The sequence below is a fragment of the Notechis scutatus genome, chromosome 3, assembly GCF_049901735.1.
Source record: "Notechis scutatus isolate UNSWTSFEM ecotype Mainland chromosome 3, rNotScu1.2, whole genome shotgun sequence".
Classification (NCBI taxonomy): domain Eukaryota; kingdom Metazoa; phylum Chordata; class Lepidosauria; order Squamata; family Elapidae; genus Notechis; species Notechis scutatus.
Window position 1 is genome coordinate 206,984,575 of NC_142011.1, and position 15,742 is coordinate 207,000,316.

Here is a 15,742-nt window from a genome sequence, read left to right on the forward strand (position 1 = left end):
AACTTCCTCACACACCTCAACAGCCTACACCCCAAAATACAATTCACCATGGAAACAGAAGCTAACAATCAACTTCCCTTCCTAGATGTCTTAGTATACAAAAAATCCAATGGCTCCCTAGGACACACCATCTACCAGAAGAAAACACATACAAACCTCTATCTACATGCACTCTCACACCACCACCCAGCAAAGATCAGTTCCGTAGCCAAGACACTCATCTCCAGAACAAAATGCTTAGCTGATGAACAACACCTAAAAACCGAACTACACACTCTCACTAACGTAGTAACAGCCAATGGATTCCAAAGAAAGACGATTACCCACCTAATCCAAAAAGAAACCCCAACCAAAATCCAAGTCAGAGAACAAGAGAACGGCAAAGCCCTCCTCCCATATATAAAAGGCACTACAGACAAAATCAGCAAGATCCTCCAAAAACACAACATTAAAACAGCATTCTGCACAAACAGAAAAATATCCACCATCCTAAGAAACCCTAAAGACAAAATCGAGTTAGAAAACCAAGGAGTATACGAAATCCCTTGCACCACCTGCCCCACCACATACATTGGACAAACCAACAGAAGAATAAGTGGACGCATTGAAGAACACAAGAATTCAATCAAAAAAAAAAAAAAAAAGAAGAACCGACCTCTTCCCTGGTCCAACACCTCAAAGCCACAGGACATGAGATTGACTTTAAAAATACCAGAACTATCGCCAAAACTGAACACTTCAACAACAGAATAATCAGAGGAGCCATAGAGATAGAAAAATGCCCACACAGCATGAATAAATGAGATGATACCTCCCGCCTACCAGCCATTTTGAAACCTGCCCTCATTAACAAACGAGTACCTAACATGAAGAATGACACCAGACCCACACCCATGAGGGCCACACAAGATGCTACCACCACACTTCCACGTAGAAAGCAGACTCACACCTACACAGAAGATGAGACACGACCACAGACCAGAAGCCGCACCGCAGCTGCATCACTACCCACTTCAAACCCCTCCGACCCATACATGAAGCGAACTGACGCCCACCATGAAGATGCGGCATGACCACGAACGCGAAGCCAAACAGCAGGATCAAAGCTCACCAGCTCAAATCCCCCAGCAACTAAGACTAACCTGAGCACAACCAAGCCCCCACCTGAACAGAACACACCCCCAGCCAATAAGAACACAGCCAACCCCCAACCAATCAGAACACAGCCAAACCCCAACCAATGAGAACACACCCCACCCAATCAGAACACAGCCAAGCTCCCACCCAATCAAGTCACACCCCCACTAGCAGTTAAAAGGAAGAAGCAGCTGCAAGCTCACATTACTCCGAGAAGCACAAAGCCGAAGACACAAGCCTGAAGATGATGAATGACACTTCATCGAAATGTCACCTAGACACTTCCAATTTTACACAGGATAATCCCGAATAACCAAAGATCCATATAGGAGGAGGAGGAAGAGGAGGAGACGACTGTAGGATCTTTGGTACTCTCTGAGCTTGGTGGTTTTCTTGCAGACATTTCATTACCAAGCTAGGTAACATCATCACTACTAGAAGAGAGGAGGGTTTGTAGAGAGGAGGAGGAGGACGGGGAGGAGGAGGAGGGAGAGGAGGAGATGACTGTAGGATTTTTCGTACTCTCTGAGCTTGGTGGTTTTCTTGCAGACATTTCATTACCAAATCAGGTAAAATCATCATATATGCTAGTCATACATAAGTGCTGGTCTACATATCATTTAGACTTCCTGTTCAATCTCCCAGCTCACTACTGTCTTTCTTCAAATTTGACCCTGAGCATTGGACACAGTATGCCATATATGTGATCTGATTTGGACCTTTCCCTTCCTTTCCCAAAGTAAGAGTTTGCATTTAATTTTTAGCAGCAACAAATCACCCTGCCTGGTTCATTAGTAAGAGAGCTAATTACCATTCATACGTCTGCCACCCAACCAGTTTTTCCCCCCTGTGGTGTTCAATTTGAATAGTAGGTCTATCCATCTTAGTATCTCCCACCAAAATAGATAATTCATGCAAGATTTTTTTCATTAAGAGAATATCTATAACACGCTTTTTTATCAGCATCTGTTCGTCAAAGACACAGAGATAGAGATGAAAAAATAGAAATAAAGAGATGTGCCAACCACATCTCTTGTACATTAAATTTTCCGGCGTTGTTTCTCATTTTTTAAATATTGAATCTTTAGATCATTCCATTTTGCTTTTTGCATTGGGGGCAAATATACATGTCTATAAATTGCACTGCATTTTTTTTAATGCTACCATTTTTTTAAAAAAAAAACAGATACCTTTTTTTAATTGATACTCATAATTTGTGTAATATGTGCATCTGGAATGCCTTTTTTTTAAAGGAATCAGAATAGATAGGACATATATGCTCCAAAGCAGCCCTATTTGCATATCCCATGATATCTGGTCAGATGTGGTTAAAAGTTCTCCATAGGACTAAGAACCTGGGCAATTCTCCTGCAACAGGATTACAAAGTTCAACAGTTGAAAAGGACGTAATAAAACTGGAAAATTTGTAGAAGAGAGAACCAAATTTCAGCTTCAGGGTAAAATCAATATGAGAGTGTTATGGCTTCCTTCGTTCATTCAATCAATCAATTTACAAGCCGCCAACTCTCAAATAATTGTGGTTGGCACATCTCTTTATTTCTATTTTTTCATCCCTATCTCTGTATCTCCATCTCTTTTTTTCTTTATCTCTCTATCTCACTTCAACTCTCTATATCTCTGTTTCTCTATTAACTATCTTTATCTCTTTATCTCTGTATCTATCTGTCTCTACCTTCTATCTCTGTCTTTCTCTATCTTATTTATCCATTTCTACCTCTTTATTTCTTTCTATATATTTCTCTGTCTATCTCAACCTCTATCTCTATCTGTGCCTTTCTCTATCATCTAACTTTATTTTTCTCTCTATTTTTCTCTCTCTTCTCTCTGTCTATCTCTATCTTTTTATCTCTATATCTCCCTTTCTCTATCATCTATCTTTATTTTTCTATCTCTTCTATCTCAATCTCTTTATCTCTGTTGCTGTCTCTCTGTAATCTCTCTCTCACTTTCTAATCTCTCTATATCTATATTTCTATTATCTCTATCTCTCTATCTTCTCTTTTTATTTCTATCCTATCACTATATAAAAGATACAACTGACCAGAAGGACAAATAATTCAAAATGAGGCCAAGATATAGGAAACCAAAATGACCCAAAGCATGGCAGAAGGACAACAGAGACTCCCACAGTCACCCTGCTTCCAAGGCCTGGGAGAATTAACTACATCTCAAGAAGTTTTTTGAGCAATAAAAGGGTGGGATACATCTCGGGAATGGTGTGGGGATGGACATTCATTCCAGAGGACAGGAATTCAGCTATTAGCAATTTAAATAAGAAGAAATGTGAATACATGGGCAAAAAAAAAAAGGAAAAGAAAGGACAGGGAGGGGGATTCTCCTTTTTCTTTATTTCCTTGATCCTGGGAGATAACATTCTTCAACAGATGTGACCCAGTGAATAGCTACTGGAATGCTGGATCATAACCAGACAGTAGAGATGATTAGAGATAGGTGGTTCTCTCAGACAGTCCCCATGCCTTGATAACCAGCATCTTGAAGTACACCCAGAAGCCAACTAGTAATCACCTATCCTGGGTGAGTTAGAGCTTGTAGATGGTCTCCAAGGGCAGTCCCAAGTAGCCCTGTCACTAAGAGAAGCTGACACGACAGCATGGACCCAAGCACAGGTCACCTCCTGGAGGGGAGGATGTTCTGCTTTCATTCACCCTAAGCCAGTGATGTCAAACCATCTGAGCCTGTCAAAAATTCAGAAATTGCCTATTTTGACTCTGCTGGCAAAACACACACTCACCGGATAAAAGAGACCTCCCTGGTTTTCATCTCTGGACCATCTGGAAGTCGTGTGAGAAGGCTCCTGCTCCTGTGAGGCTCCGGAGCTTCCAAAACTCATGCAAGATTGATTTTTATAGGCCTTTATCATGTTTGGAGGCTGTGGGCAAGCAGGTTTCTCTTGTGCACCTTCCAGAGGGTCCAGAGGCCTGGCGTTTCACCACAAATGACATGGCGCATCACCTGTGACATGTCATAGGTTCACCATCTCTGAGAACATCTGGTTTCCCACTGTAATGTTGAACGAGGATGGGTCTTGGGTTGAACATCAGGACCGGGTTTGCATTGTTCTGACCTTAGAGTCTTATATGGTTACAATTACACCTTTTCTCTTGATTTTATTCCTCGGTATGGAGAGGTCAAGGGCAGGCTATATCTTCCACTCATTTTATTTGGGCCAATGTTTCTTCTCCCCATGCTTTTGGTGGCATCTAAGCCAGCGTTGGCAGCAGTTACTATATTCTGCATTTAGCAAGAGCCAGGAAGGGAATCTAGCAATTTGATCCATGTTTAGTTTAGTTTAGTTTAGTTTAGTTTAGTTTAGTTTATTGCACTTCGTACAATGAAATTAAATGCCATCTTCAATGTACATCATGCATAAGAAAACTATAAAAAATAAAACACAAATACACATCCTTCACATTCTATACATTGAATAGAAAACCCCTGCTATTGCATTAATATTGCACTATACAGTAGCATTCAATAGCATTACTGCCCTGGGATAGAAGCTGCTTTTCAGCCTATTTGTCCTTGTTTTTATTGTCCTGTACCATCTGCCAGATGGTAATAGTTCAAAGAAAAAAAGGGGGTTCCCAGGATGAGATGGATCTTTAAGGATGTTTGAACTTTCTTAAGGCAGTAGGAGCTCTAAAGCTCTTCCAATGAGGGGAGAGGGCAACCAATGATCCTCTGGGCAATGACCTTCACCCTCCGGAGCACTGTCCTATCTACCATTGTGCAAGTGGCAAACCACACAGAGGTGCAGTAAGTTAAGATACTCTCTATGGTGCAACGGTAGAAGGTCGCCAGCAGTTTTTCATTCAGTTGTTTTTTTCTGAGAAGTCTCAGGTAGTTCTGGATGAGAATTACTGGATGGTAGTTCCTCAACATGAGAGCCACCCAGAATGTGGAAACTTCAACTCCCAAAATGACTCAGCCACATTGTCCTTGCTGAAAATGGCAGGAAGAGAAGCCCACACACCTACAAGTCATCCAGGCTGATGTAAAGACTTGTTTTTCAGTTGTCCTAGATTTTTAGAGTGTTCTTACGATGCAGTCATTCTCACTCCTGTTTATAATAAAACACTTTATAGGGGATAAAAAACTTGGATAAACTGTTAAAAGAATTAGAAAGCAGGAGATAGGCAACACCTTCTGTCTGTAACAGAGTCCTTTGGCAGTTCCAAGAAGATTCCACAGCCATGACTTTGAAGGCACAATGGCTCTCAGAAAGAGTGCTAAGGACCAGATGACTGCAAAGAAATACAATCCTTTCATTCCCCACCTCCACACACCATCCTGTCAGAACCTATCCTTCTATCCCCCCCACCATCCAATCCCAACTGATGAAGCTCTTTGGATGAGAAGCAAAACTGCTACTACTACTACAACTACTACTACTACTTCCTCTTCCTCCTCCTCTTCCTCCTTCTCTTCTTCTCCTGCTTCTCCTCCCCTTCTTCCTCCCTCTTCTCTTCCTCTCCTTGTCCTTCTACCCTTCTACCTCTTCCCTTCCTCCCCTTCTCCTCCCTCCTCCTCCCTCTCCCCCTCCTCCTTTTCTCCTTCTTCAAAAAAAGTCTAGTTGCCTTTTGAGATAAAAGTCAACAGAATTCAAGGGAGGTTGGATTTTGTTTGTGGCTTTGCAGAGATTCTAGGCTGATCCCTCTTTTGACCCAGCCCCCAAGTTCTGCCACTCCTTCCCCTACGTTTTCCTAGCTTGTCCTACTTTTGCATGCCAATGCAATTCCTCTTCATTATTAAACATTTGTACATAATGCTGCTGTATGTGTGTGTGTGTGTGTGTGTGTGTGTGTGTGTGTGTGTAACCTGATTTATGTTTATCTGTTCCTGCACATTTTCTCTGCTTTTCCCAGACTCCACTAACAAAGGTGCACTTTTCCACGTGCAGGTTCCAAATGAGCCCCCATCTTTCCATTTTCAAATCCCTTTGAAGATGAAAGGAGTATAGAAAAAGAGACATATTGTTGATGTCAATCACGAGAAAGTGAGGGCGAAAGTTTCCCCCATATATACTCTCAGCTGCTAAATCATGCTTGGTCAAGCATTGATTGTCTGCTTCAGAGGACAGGAAGAAAGGCTTCACTTCTAGCAGCAGAAGAAAAAGCAGCGAGATGGGTTAGGAAATCTCATGAAATTCTATATAATAGTATTCTGTATTCTGTTTATTCTTGATCCTTACCAACTTTAAAACGGCATAAAAATTGCAAATTCCAGCACTTGTTGGGAAAGGTCTCAGTTGTACTTTTAAGGAAAAGTCTAATTGTCTATGGAGATTCTCAGCCATCCATTCATAGTGGTCCCAGAGGTGCTTTTTTCAAGAGGCAACTGGACTTTCTTGTTCTTTTCTTTGAAGATGTTTCGCTTCTCATCCAAGAAGCTTCTTCAGCTCTGACTGGATAGTGGGGAACAGAAGGATTGATACTCCTTGCAGACAGCTGGTCCTTTGCATTTTAAAGGAAAAGCTTTATTATTAAAAAAATCCATTGACAACATTTGATGGGGAATAGTACAGTTTTACTAAGGAGCGATAGTAAGAAAGCACCTGAAGCTTGAAACAATTTGAACATTTCAGTTTTGCCATCTTCTTTAGAGTTTAGGTCAAATGTTCAAAAAATGTGGCATCTATAAATGTATTTATATATCAAAAGTGAATGTTATGGTATGTAGATTTTATTTGTAGTTAGTCCCTCAGTTAAGTCTCTTAACTAAGACCTGTCACAAACACAGGTCTTCTAAAGGAATAGAGAGCCAGTTTGGTCTAGTGGTTAAAGCACCAGGTTACAAAGTGGGAGAACTTAAGTTATAATCCTGGTTTAGGTGTGGGTGATTTTGGCTCAATCACCAAGAGACGGTGAGTTCAAGTCCCAACCATGAAAATCAGCTGGCTGATTTTGGGTCAATCACCAGGAAATTGTGAGTTATACACCCACTTTAGGCATGAAAGCCAGCTGGGTGACATTGACCCAATCTCTGGGAGACTCTGAGTTCTAGTCCTGCCTTAGGTGTGCAAGCCAGCTGGGTGATGTTGGGCCAATAACCAGGAGATGGAGACTTCCAGTCCCATCTTAGATGTAGAAGGCATCTGGGGGACTTTGGGCCAATCACCAGAAGACAATGATTTATATTCCTGCATTATGCATGTAAGCCACCTGGGTGATCTTCTACTCTCACTTTAGGCATAAAAACTGGCTGGTTAACTTTGAGATAATCCTTCTGTCTCAGCCCAACTCACTTCAAAGAATTGTTGCTGTGGGGGAAAATAGGAGGGAAGGAAATGTGCTGGATATATTTGCTGCCTTGTTGGGTTATTTGCAAAAATAATAAAGGTAGGATATAAAAAAAAACCCACAAACAAATAAGTATATTGCCATGGTGGTGGTGCAGTAGTTAGAGTGCAGCACTGCAGGCTACTTCTGCTGACTGCTGATTGCAGCAGTTCAGCAGTTCAAGTCCCACTGGCTCAAGGTTGACTCAAACTTCCATCCTTCCGAGGTGGCTAAAATGAGGACCCAGATTGTTGGGGACAAAAGGCTGACCCTGTAAACCACTTAGAGATGGCTGTAAAAGCACTGTGAAGCAGTATATAAGTCTAAGTCAGGGCTGGACAACTATGGCCCTTTTATGAATTATGGACTTCAACTCCCAGAATTCCTGAGCAAGCCATGCTAGCTCAGGAATTTTGGGAGTTGAAGTCTACAAGTCATAAAGGGGACATAGTTGCCCACCTCTGGTCTAAGTACTGCTGCCACTACTATATTTGCTGCCTGTAGAATCCTCCCTAAAAGAGCCTCAGAGTTCTTGATATCTACAGAACATACTTTCTATATCATCTGAACCTGATGATTTCAAGACTACCCATCTCCTGGTGATTGGCCCAACATCACCCAGTTGGCTTTCATGCCTACAGTGGATTAATAGCTCACCATTTCCTGGTGATTGGCCCAAAGTCATCCAATTATAGAATTGTTCTCTGAATTCTTCTGCATAACTGGAAGTGTCCTACTTTGGCCTTTGAGCCTTAATTTACAGAAATTATTATTCTCCTGCAAAACCAGATGCGGTTGAACCTATTCTATTGCTTCTACCACTTCTGGTTAATTAATTAATCAGTAGAACAGTAGTTTGTGGGTGCTCCATCACTGGAGGTTTTTAAAAAGAGACTGTAAAATCATTTTTCCAAGAATGGTATAGGGCAGTGATGGCGAATCTTTTTGGTACTGAACTCCCAAACTGGAATGTGCATGCATGCGTGCATGGGAGCATCAGAAAACCAAAGAACCAGCTGGCCAGTGTGCACATGCCTGTTTTTTGGCCATTTTTCGAGCCATTTTTGGCATGGAAAATGGCCCACAAAATTGCCCAGAAAACAGCCATTTGGGGGGCATTTTGGGGATGTTTTCAGGGCATTTTGGCATGAAAAATTGCCTGAAAACTGCCCAGAAAATGGCCCAGAAAACAGCTCAAAAATGCACTGTTTTTTTACCATTTTTCTGGCCCTTTTCTAGCGCTCCAGCACTCATGAAGACCAGCTGGCTGGCACGCCAGAAACCAGAAGGGCAGCTGGCGATGGTGCACGTATCCACTGAGAGGGGCTCTCCATGCCACCTCTGCCATGCATACCATAGGTTCACCATCACAGGGATAGGGCTTCCTACTTGAGCAAGGATTGGACTAGAAGACCTCTGAGGCCCCTTCTAACTCTGTTATTCAGGCTCTTCCCCTTGGTCTCCTGCTCCTCTTTTTGCTGAGTTCTCTCTCCCTTTTGGCTCTCCTTCTCCAGGTGATCTGTACCTTGGTGGCAGCTTTTCTCCACTTTTTCTTCCTCTCCTCCTTCTGCTGGGTGCTGACCGAAGCTTGGCAATCGTACATGGCCGTGACAGGAAGACTACGGAACCGGATCATCCGTAAACGTTTCCTGTGTCTCGGATGGGGTAAGCGTCCCTTGCTCAAACGGTTGTGAAAGTGGTGATCTATGTTCACAATGTAGCCTGTACGTAAATGTGAATAGGAATGTGATCTAAATAGGGGTGGACTTCAAACATTTTAGCAATGGGGTCTCTGCCCACTTTCAGGGCTCCGGCACCCACCCCCATTTAAATCATGAGTCTCTAGCCACATCTCTCAGATGTTTAAAGAAGATTTATTAGGAGTGAACATGCCGGTGCTACCTGGGTGTAGCCGACTCTGAGACACATCATTCATTTCCCCCTTGACCCTGGTCTTCCCCCCAATCCCTGGATGTATTTTCTCCAATGGGACACATCCATAGCCAAGAGTCATCAATCATGCTCTCCAGTAATAATCTTGTGCGCCAGAAGCTTCAGTCTCCTAGAAATGATCTATGAAGCATTTAAGGAATGCACTACTTCCCCCGCTCCCTTTCTGCTTGCAACTCTAAAAGACCAGAGAAATATTTTTGAGTTGACGCCCAATTGCTGGGTGGGCGTGGCCATGCTGGGTGTGGCCTAGTTGGCCTCCTGCCCCATGGCAGGGGGGAAGGTTGTTTGTGCCCTTCCCGGGCTCCGGAAGTATTTCTCAAGCTTCCGGGAGGGCGAAAACAGCCTCCCTGGGCTCCGGAGGCTCTCTGGAAGCCAGAAACGGGCCCATTTCTGGCGTTCCCAAACTTCCGGGAGGCCCATTTTTCACCCTCCCTGAGCCTCTGGGCATGCCCTACACTTACCTGCATCCCAACTGGCTGCGTGGGGACTCCTGGGAGGGGAGGGGCAGGGTGGGCGGGGCCAGCCAGGAGTGGCATTTGGGAGTTCTTCGAACTGCACAGGATCTTAGCTAGAGGTTTTCTCGAACCCCAAGTAGCCCACACCTGGATCTAAATCACTGCAGCTCCTAACTTAATGACATGGTTGTTAAGTCATTCACGCTTCCCCGTGGACTTTGCTTGTCGGGAGATTGCAAAGGGATTCCCATAACCACAGGGCCCTGCAACCATCATAAATATAAGCCACTTGCCAAGCATCTGAATTTTGATGATGTGACCATGGGGGATACGGCAACGGTCATTCATGTGAAAAAAATCGTCCTAAGTCCATTTTTTGTGCTTTGTCAGCTTTTTCAGTAACTTCAAACAGTCAGTAAATGAATGGTTGTAAGTTGAGGACCACTTGTATTTAATTGGTGCCAGATAAGATTCAGCAGAAATGAAGAAGGGTTTGACTTAGACCATTTGTGGGAACGTAATGATTCTAGGCTGATTACTTGCTTAACTCTGCCCCTCTGACTCTGCTGGCTCTTCTCCTGCTGTCTCTGCAGTCAAAAACCTCAAGAATTAGCAACCTTATATTGAAGTTTTAAAGGGGTTAATACTAAATATTGTGTCACTGGTCCTTTAGATTCCTGGGTGGAAATCTTTCCTAAGATTTGGGATGTTTGGACATGCAATAGTCAGTGTCTCTAGGGTGCATCAACAGAAGGACAGAATCAAGATCACATGAAGTATTAGTACTTCTTTATAATGCCTTGGTAAGATCATGCTTGGAGTGTTGCATCCAGGTTTGGTCACCACAATGCAAAAAAGATGTGGAGACTCTAGAAAGAATGCAGAGAAAAGCAACAAAGAGAAAATAATGGAATGTGCGGAAATGAGTAGATTAACAATGAAAATTAGAGAACATGAGGAAAAAAAGTATGATAAGATATGGGATTTATTTTATGAATGATTAGATAGAAAAATAAGAAATTGAAATGTGTGGTAATAGTTATAATATATTATAATTGATTAATTTTGAATGTGTAGGAGAATGAATATAACTTAGTAAGAATGAGATATGTTTTTAAAAGATAACAATTATAATGTTAATAATAGTATAATATTTGAACAATATGATATAAAATGTTGATTAGAACGGTTTATATATGTACAACAAGAAATGTATAACACTATTATGCGCACAAGATATACGTACCCAACCAACACACTGTAAAATTGAAAGATGGTTTTATTTGTTGCCTTTGTTGTTAAAATAAAAAAAAACCCTTTTTCAAAAAGAAAAAGAGAAGAGCAACAAAGAGGATTAGGGGACTGGAGGCTAGAAGATATGAAGAACAGTTGCAGGAACTGGGTAGTCTAATGAAGAGAAGGACTAGGGGAAACATGAGAGCAGTGTTGTCATATCTGAGGGGTTTCCACAAGGAAGGTGGAGCCAAACTATTCTCCAAAGCACCAGAAGGCAGGACAAGAGGCAATGGATGGAAGCGAATCAAGCAACCTAGAACTAAGGAGAAATTTCCCGACAGTGAGAATGTCTTGCCTTCAGAAGTTGTGAATGCTCCATCACTAGAAGTTTTTGTGAAGAGACAGCCATTTGCCTAGAATGATATTATAGGGTGAGCAGTAGGTTGGATTACAAGACTTCCAAAGTCTCTTCAAACTCTGTTATTCTTGGGAAGGCTAGGAAGCCCGAGATGGTGAAAGCAAATAGCCCAGGGATAAGTGAATCAATCATTTAATGAAGAAGAAAATTGATGCTCCTCCTAGACATTTTGAACAGATTGGATACAGATATGTTTAGCCTTGAGAAGAAATTGTTAATTGGGATACAATATCAACCCCTTAAATGGGTGTCAAAGGCTGTCTTTAGCGAAGGATAAACACAGCTACAAACTAATGCTAAGAACAGGAACCACAGAATTGATAATTGGCAGTTACTGAGCAGAGATCACCATGGCACAACTGGTGTTCCCTCCAGACAGATTTCAAGTCAAGTCCTGCATTCTATTTTGAGGTCTACCTTCTTAGAAAAGAAGACTTGAATTTCCTCTTAGCCATAGCCCCCATATATTTTATAGGGACCGATGTTCACCATCTACCTCCCCACTCTTTGATTCAGATAAGACTGATATGGAGAAATATGGATTTGGGTATTTTAGAGGAGATGGCTATGCGGGGAAGGATTAAGTTTAGATTTAGATTAACAGAGTTGGAAGGGACTTTGTAGGTCATCTAATCCAACTCTCCACCCAAGCAGGAGACCCCATACCATTGCTGACAAATGGCAGTCCAATCTCTTTTTGAAAGCCTCCAGCGATGAAGCTCCCACAACTTCTAAAGGCAACTTCTGTCCCATGGGTCGATTGTTCTCATTGTCAGAAAATTTCTCCTTATTTCCAGGTTGAACCTTTCCTTGATCAGTTTCCATCCATTATTCCTTGTCTGGCCTTCAGGTGCTTTGGAAAATAGCTTGACCCCTTCCTCTCTGTGGCAGCCCCTCAACTATTGGAAGACTGCTATCATGTCTCCCCTGGTCCTTCTCGTCACTAGACTAACCAAGCCCAGTTCCTGCAACCATTATTCTGCTTATACTCTCCTGAATGAAAGGATACTACAAATTTTGTTGTTGTTTATTATGGTTTGAGGGGGAAATCTTGGGGGGGAAAACCCAGGAAATTCCTTTCCACTGCAATCATTACTGGGACAATCACTACTGATTTTTTACATTCTGCTTGGTCTAACACACAATCCAGCCAAATCAATGTTTTTCTCTCTCTAGAGACTCTCATTGTTTACCGTTGCCTGGTTTTATTGAATGAAAGGATTTTAATTTATTTACTCTTGGTCTTACCTCATGTAATCCTGGCTTAACTGTCATTTAATATCCTTAATATAATAACCGTCAACTGGGAAGATTCAACCAGGGTAGTTGATATGCCTCTGGCCAAAACCCTTTTATTTAAAAACCTGCTGACAAAAGAACTGTATTGTGTCGGAAGGAAGAAATTAAAGGCCTCCGACAAGAAAAATGGCCATTTTTACAACCGAAAAAAGCACCTTTGGGACAACCGAAATATCACTTGCAGAACCTGCTTCTAAATAAGATTGGGCTTCTAGACAAGTTTCCATTCTCCTACAGGTAGTCCTCGACTTACAACAGTTCATTTAGTGACCATTTCAAGTTACAACCGCACTGAGAAAAGCGGCCTATGATCGTTTTTCACACTTACAACCCCATAGTCACGTGATCAAAATTCAGACGCTGGTAAACTGACAGATATTTACAACGGTCGCCATTTTGCAACTTTCTGGCAAGTGAAGTCCACGGGGCAGCCAAATTCACTTTACAACTGTGTTACTAACTAAGCAACTGCAGTGATTCACTTAACAATGGTAGCAAAGAAGGTCGTAAAATGGGGCAACATCCACTTAACAACTGTCTCGCTTAGATACATAAATCTGGGGCTCCGTTGTGGTCTTACGTCGAGGGCTACCTGTATTTATTTATTATTATTTTTATTTCAACATCCTTAGCTGATGGACTAAGATCGTACCTGGTTATTAGTCTTACGTGAGATACCTTTCAAATGTCAGAGCCTTGAGGTCCAATCGGGAAGTTTTTGAAAGAAAAAATGCCCTGAAAGAAGAAGCTAACGGTAAATGTCCACGGGGAAACTAAAAATATTTTCACCAGAAAAGAAGACCTGGTTCTCAAAGGTTGAACTGTGGAATCCTTAATGCTCTCTGAAGTTGGTTGCTTGCTTGCAGATGTTTCTTTCCTAACCTGGGTAGCATCATCAGTACTAGAAGGCAGTGGGGTTTGCAGAAAGGAGAAGGAGGAGGAGGAGGAGGAGGAGGAGGAGGAGGAGGAGGAGGAGGAGAAGGAGGAGGAAGAGGAAGAGGAAGAGGAAGAGAAGGACTGTGAGGTCCTTGGTGCTCTCTGAGCTTGGTTGCTTTTTTGCAGATGTTTCATTATCAAACTAGGTATCATCATCAGTGCTAGAAGGGAGTAGAGTTTGCAGAGAGGAGGAGCAGGAAGAGTGGGGAGGAGGACCGCAAGGTCCTTGGTGCTCTCTGAGCTTGCTTGTTTTCTTGCAGACGTCTCATTACCCAACTAGATAACATCACCAGTGCTAGGGAGTGGGTTTTGAAGAGTGGAGGAGGAGGAAGAGGAAGACTGTGGAGTCCTTGGTGCTCTCTGAGCTGGGTTGTTTGCTTGAAGTGTGGGTGTTTCAATCTTGGTGTTTAGGTTGTGTAGTACTGCTGTCATGGGTGCTTTTGCTAATTCTGGCTCTTCCTAATTTCACAAAAAAATTGGAAAGCTTCAAGCATAGTTTCAGCTTGAAGATTGTGGCTAGCCAAGTCCAAAAACATTAGGAATTCCTGGAAGTTTGGCACACGGACAAATCAGCCATCCGTAGACATATAGGGATAAACAACATTTACACACCATTTGAAGGAGACAGTAAAGAAAATCCAAGAAGGAGACAAACAACAAGAACGCATCATCTCCAGCAGCTAACATCCAGATAACCAGGGATCAAGCAGAAGATCAATAAATCACCCTAATCAAGAGTCTATCAAGAGGAAAAAACATACTCCTGCAAACACTGGCAGAACAAGCTAGTGTACAAATTTATTATGTGTCCAATCACACTTGGCCAATAAAAGAATTCTGTTCTGTTCTGTTCTGTTCCATTCTGTTCTGTTCTATATGAACAGAGAGCAAACACCACTCTCGCCAGCACTGATGCTGTTACATAGCTAGGTAATGAAACATTGGCAAGCAAACAACCAAACTCAGAGAACATCAAGGACTCTACAACTAAAAAAACCCTCCATGGACGTGTCTCACGGTATTCTCAGGGTAACAACAACAACAACAACGACAACAACAACAACAACAACAACAAAAGTCAGTAATTTTACCTAAAGTCTCAAGCCCTTTTTTTACCTCCTTCCCTCTGTAAATTCTTTGAATTATCCCAAAGCTGATTGCTCTAGGAATTAACTAATTATAGTGGGAAGCAACATGTTTTTTTTGTCATTTAAAGCAGCTTTCCCAATTCGGCACAAATCTATTCTCAAGATAATTACAATTCCTGCAATCTCTCAGACAGTGCAAATCAGTGTTGTGTTGAATGAAAATCCCACAGTTCATAATCCTAACATCTGTTTGTGTTTTGTAACTGCTGTGTTTGTTTGTTTGTTTGTTTTATAATGGAGGAGTTTAATGTTTTTCAATGGTTTTATGTTGTAAGCCATCCAGAGTCGTTGGATATGAGATGGGCAGCAAATACATTTTATAAATAAAATGGAATGAAATGACATAAAAATAAAATAATAATAAAATAAAATAAACTGGTGAAGTGAAATGAAATAATAAAATAAAATAATAAAATGAAGTGAAATGAAATGAAATAAATAATAATAAAATAATAAAGTAAACTAGTGAAATGAAATGAAATAAAATAATAAAATGAAGCAAAATGAAATAAATAAAAAAATAAAATAAAATAAACTAGTGAAGTGAAATGAGATGAAATAAATAATAATAAAATAATAAAATAAAATAATAAAATAATAAAATGAAGTGAAATGAAACAAATAATAATAAAATAAAATAAAATAAAAAATGAAGTGAAATAAAAATAAAATAATAAAGTAAAATTACAGCAATTTGGTGATCGTTTGAAGTGTCAACAGCACTAAAAAATGTGACTTGTGACCATTTTTCACACTTCCGACCGTTGAGGCATCCCCCCCCCCATGGTCATGTGATCAAAAATTTTCAGTTGCTCGGCAACTGATTCCTGTTTATGACAG

General features: G+C 41.4%; 1 protein-coding gene across 1 annotated transcript in view; it reads left to right on the forward strand.

Annotated features, from left to right (window-relative positions):
• ADGRB1 (adhesion G protein-coupled receptor B1) overlaps window positions 1-15,742 on the forward strand; it is a 380,456-nt gene that overhangs the window by 308,255 nt on the left and 56,459 nt on the right. Inside the window, exon 21 of the mRNA XM_087958904.1 lies at window positions 8,972-9,122. Within this exon, the coding sequence (XP_087815030.1) occupies window positions 8,972-9,122 (151 nt within the window). The remainder of the gene's footprint in view (window positions 1-8,971; window positions 9,123-15,742) is intronic.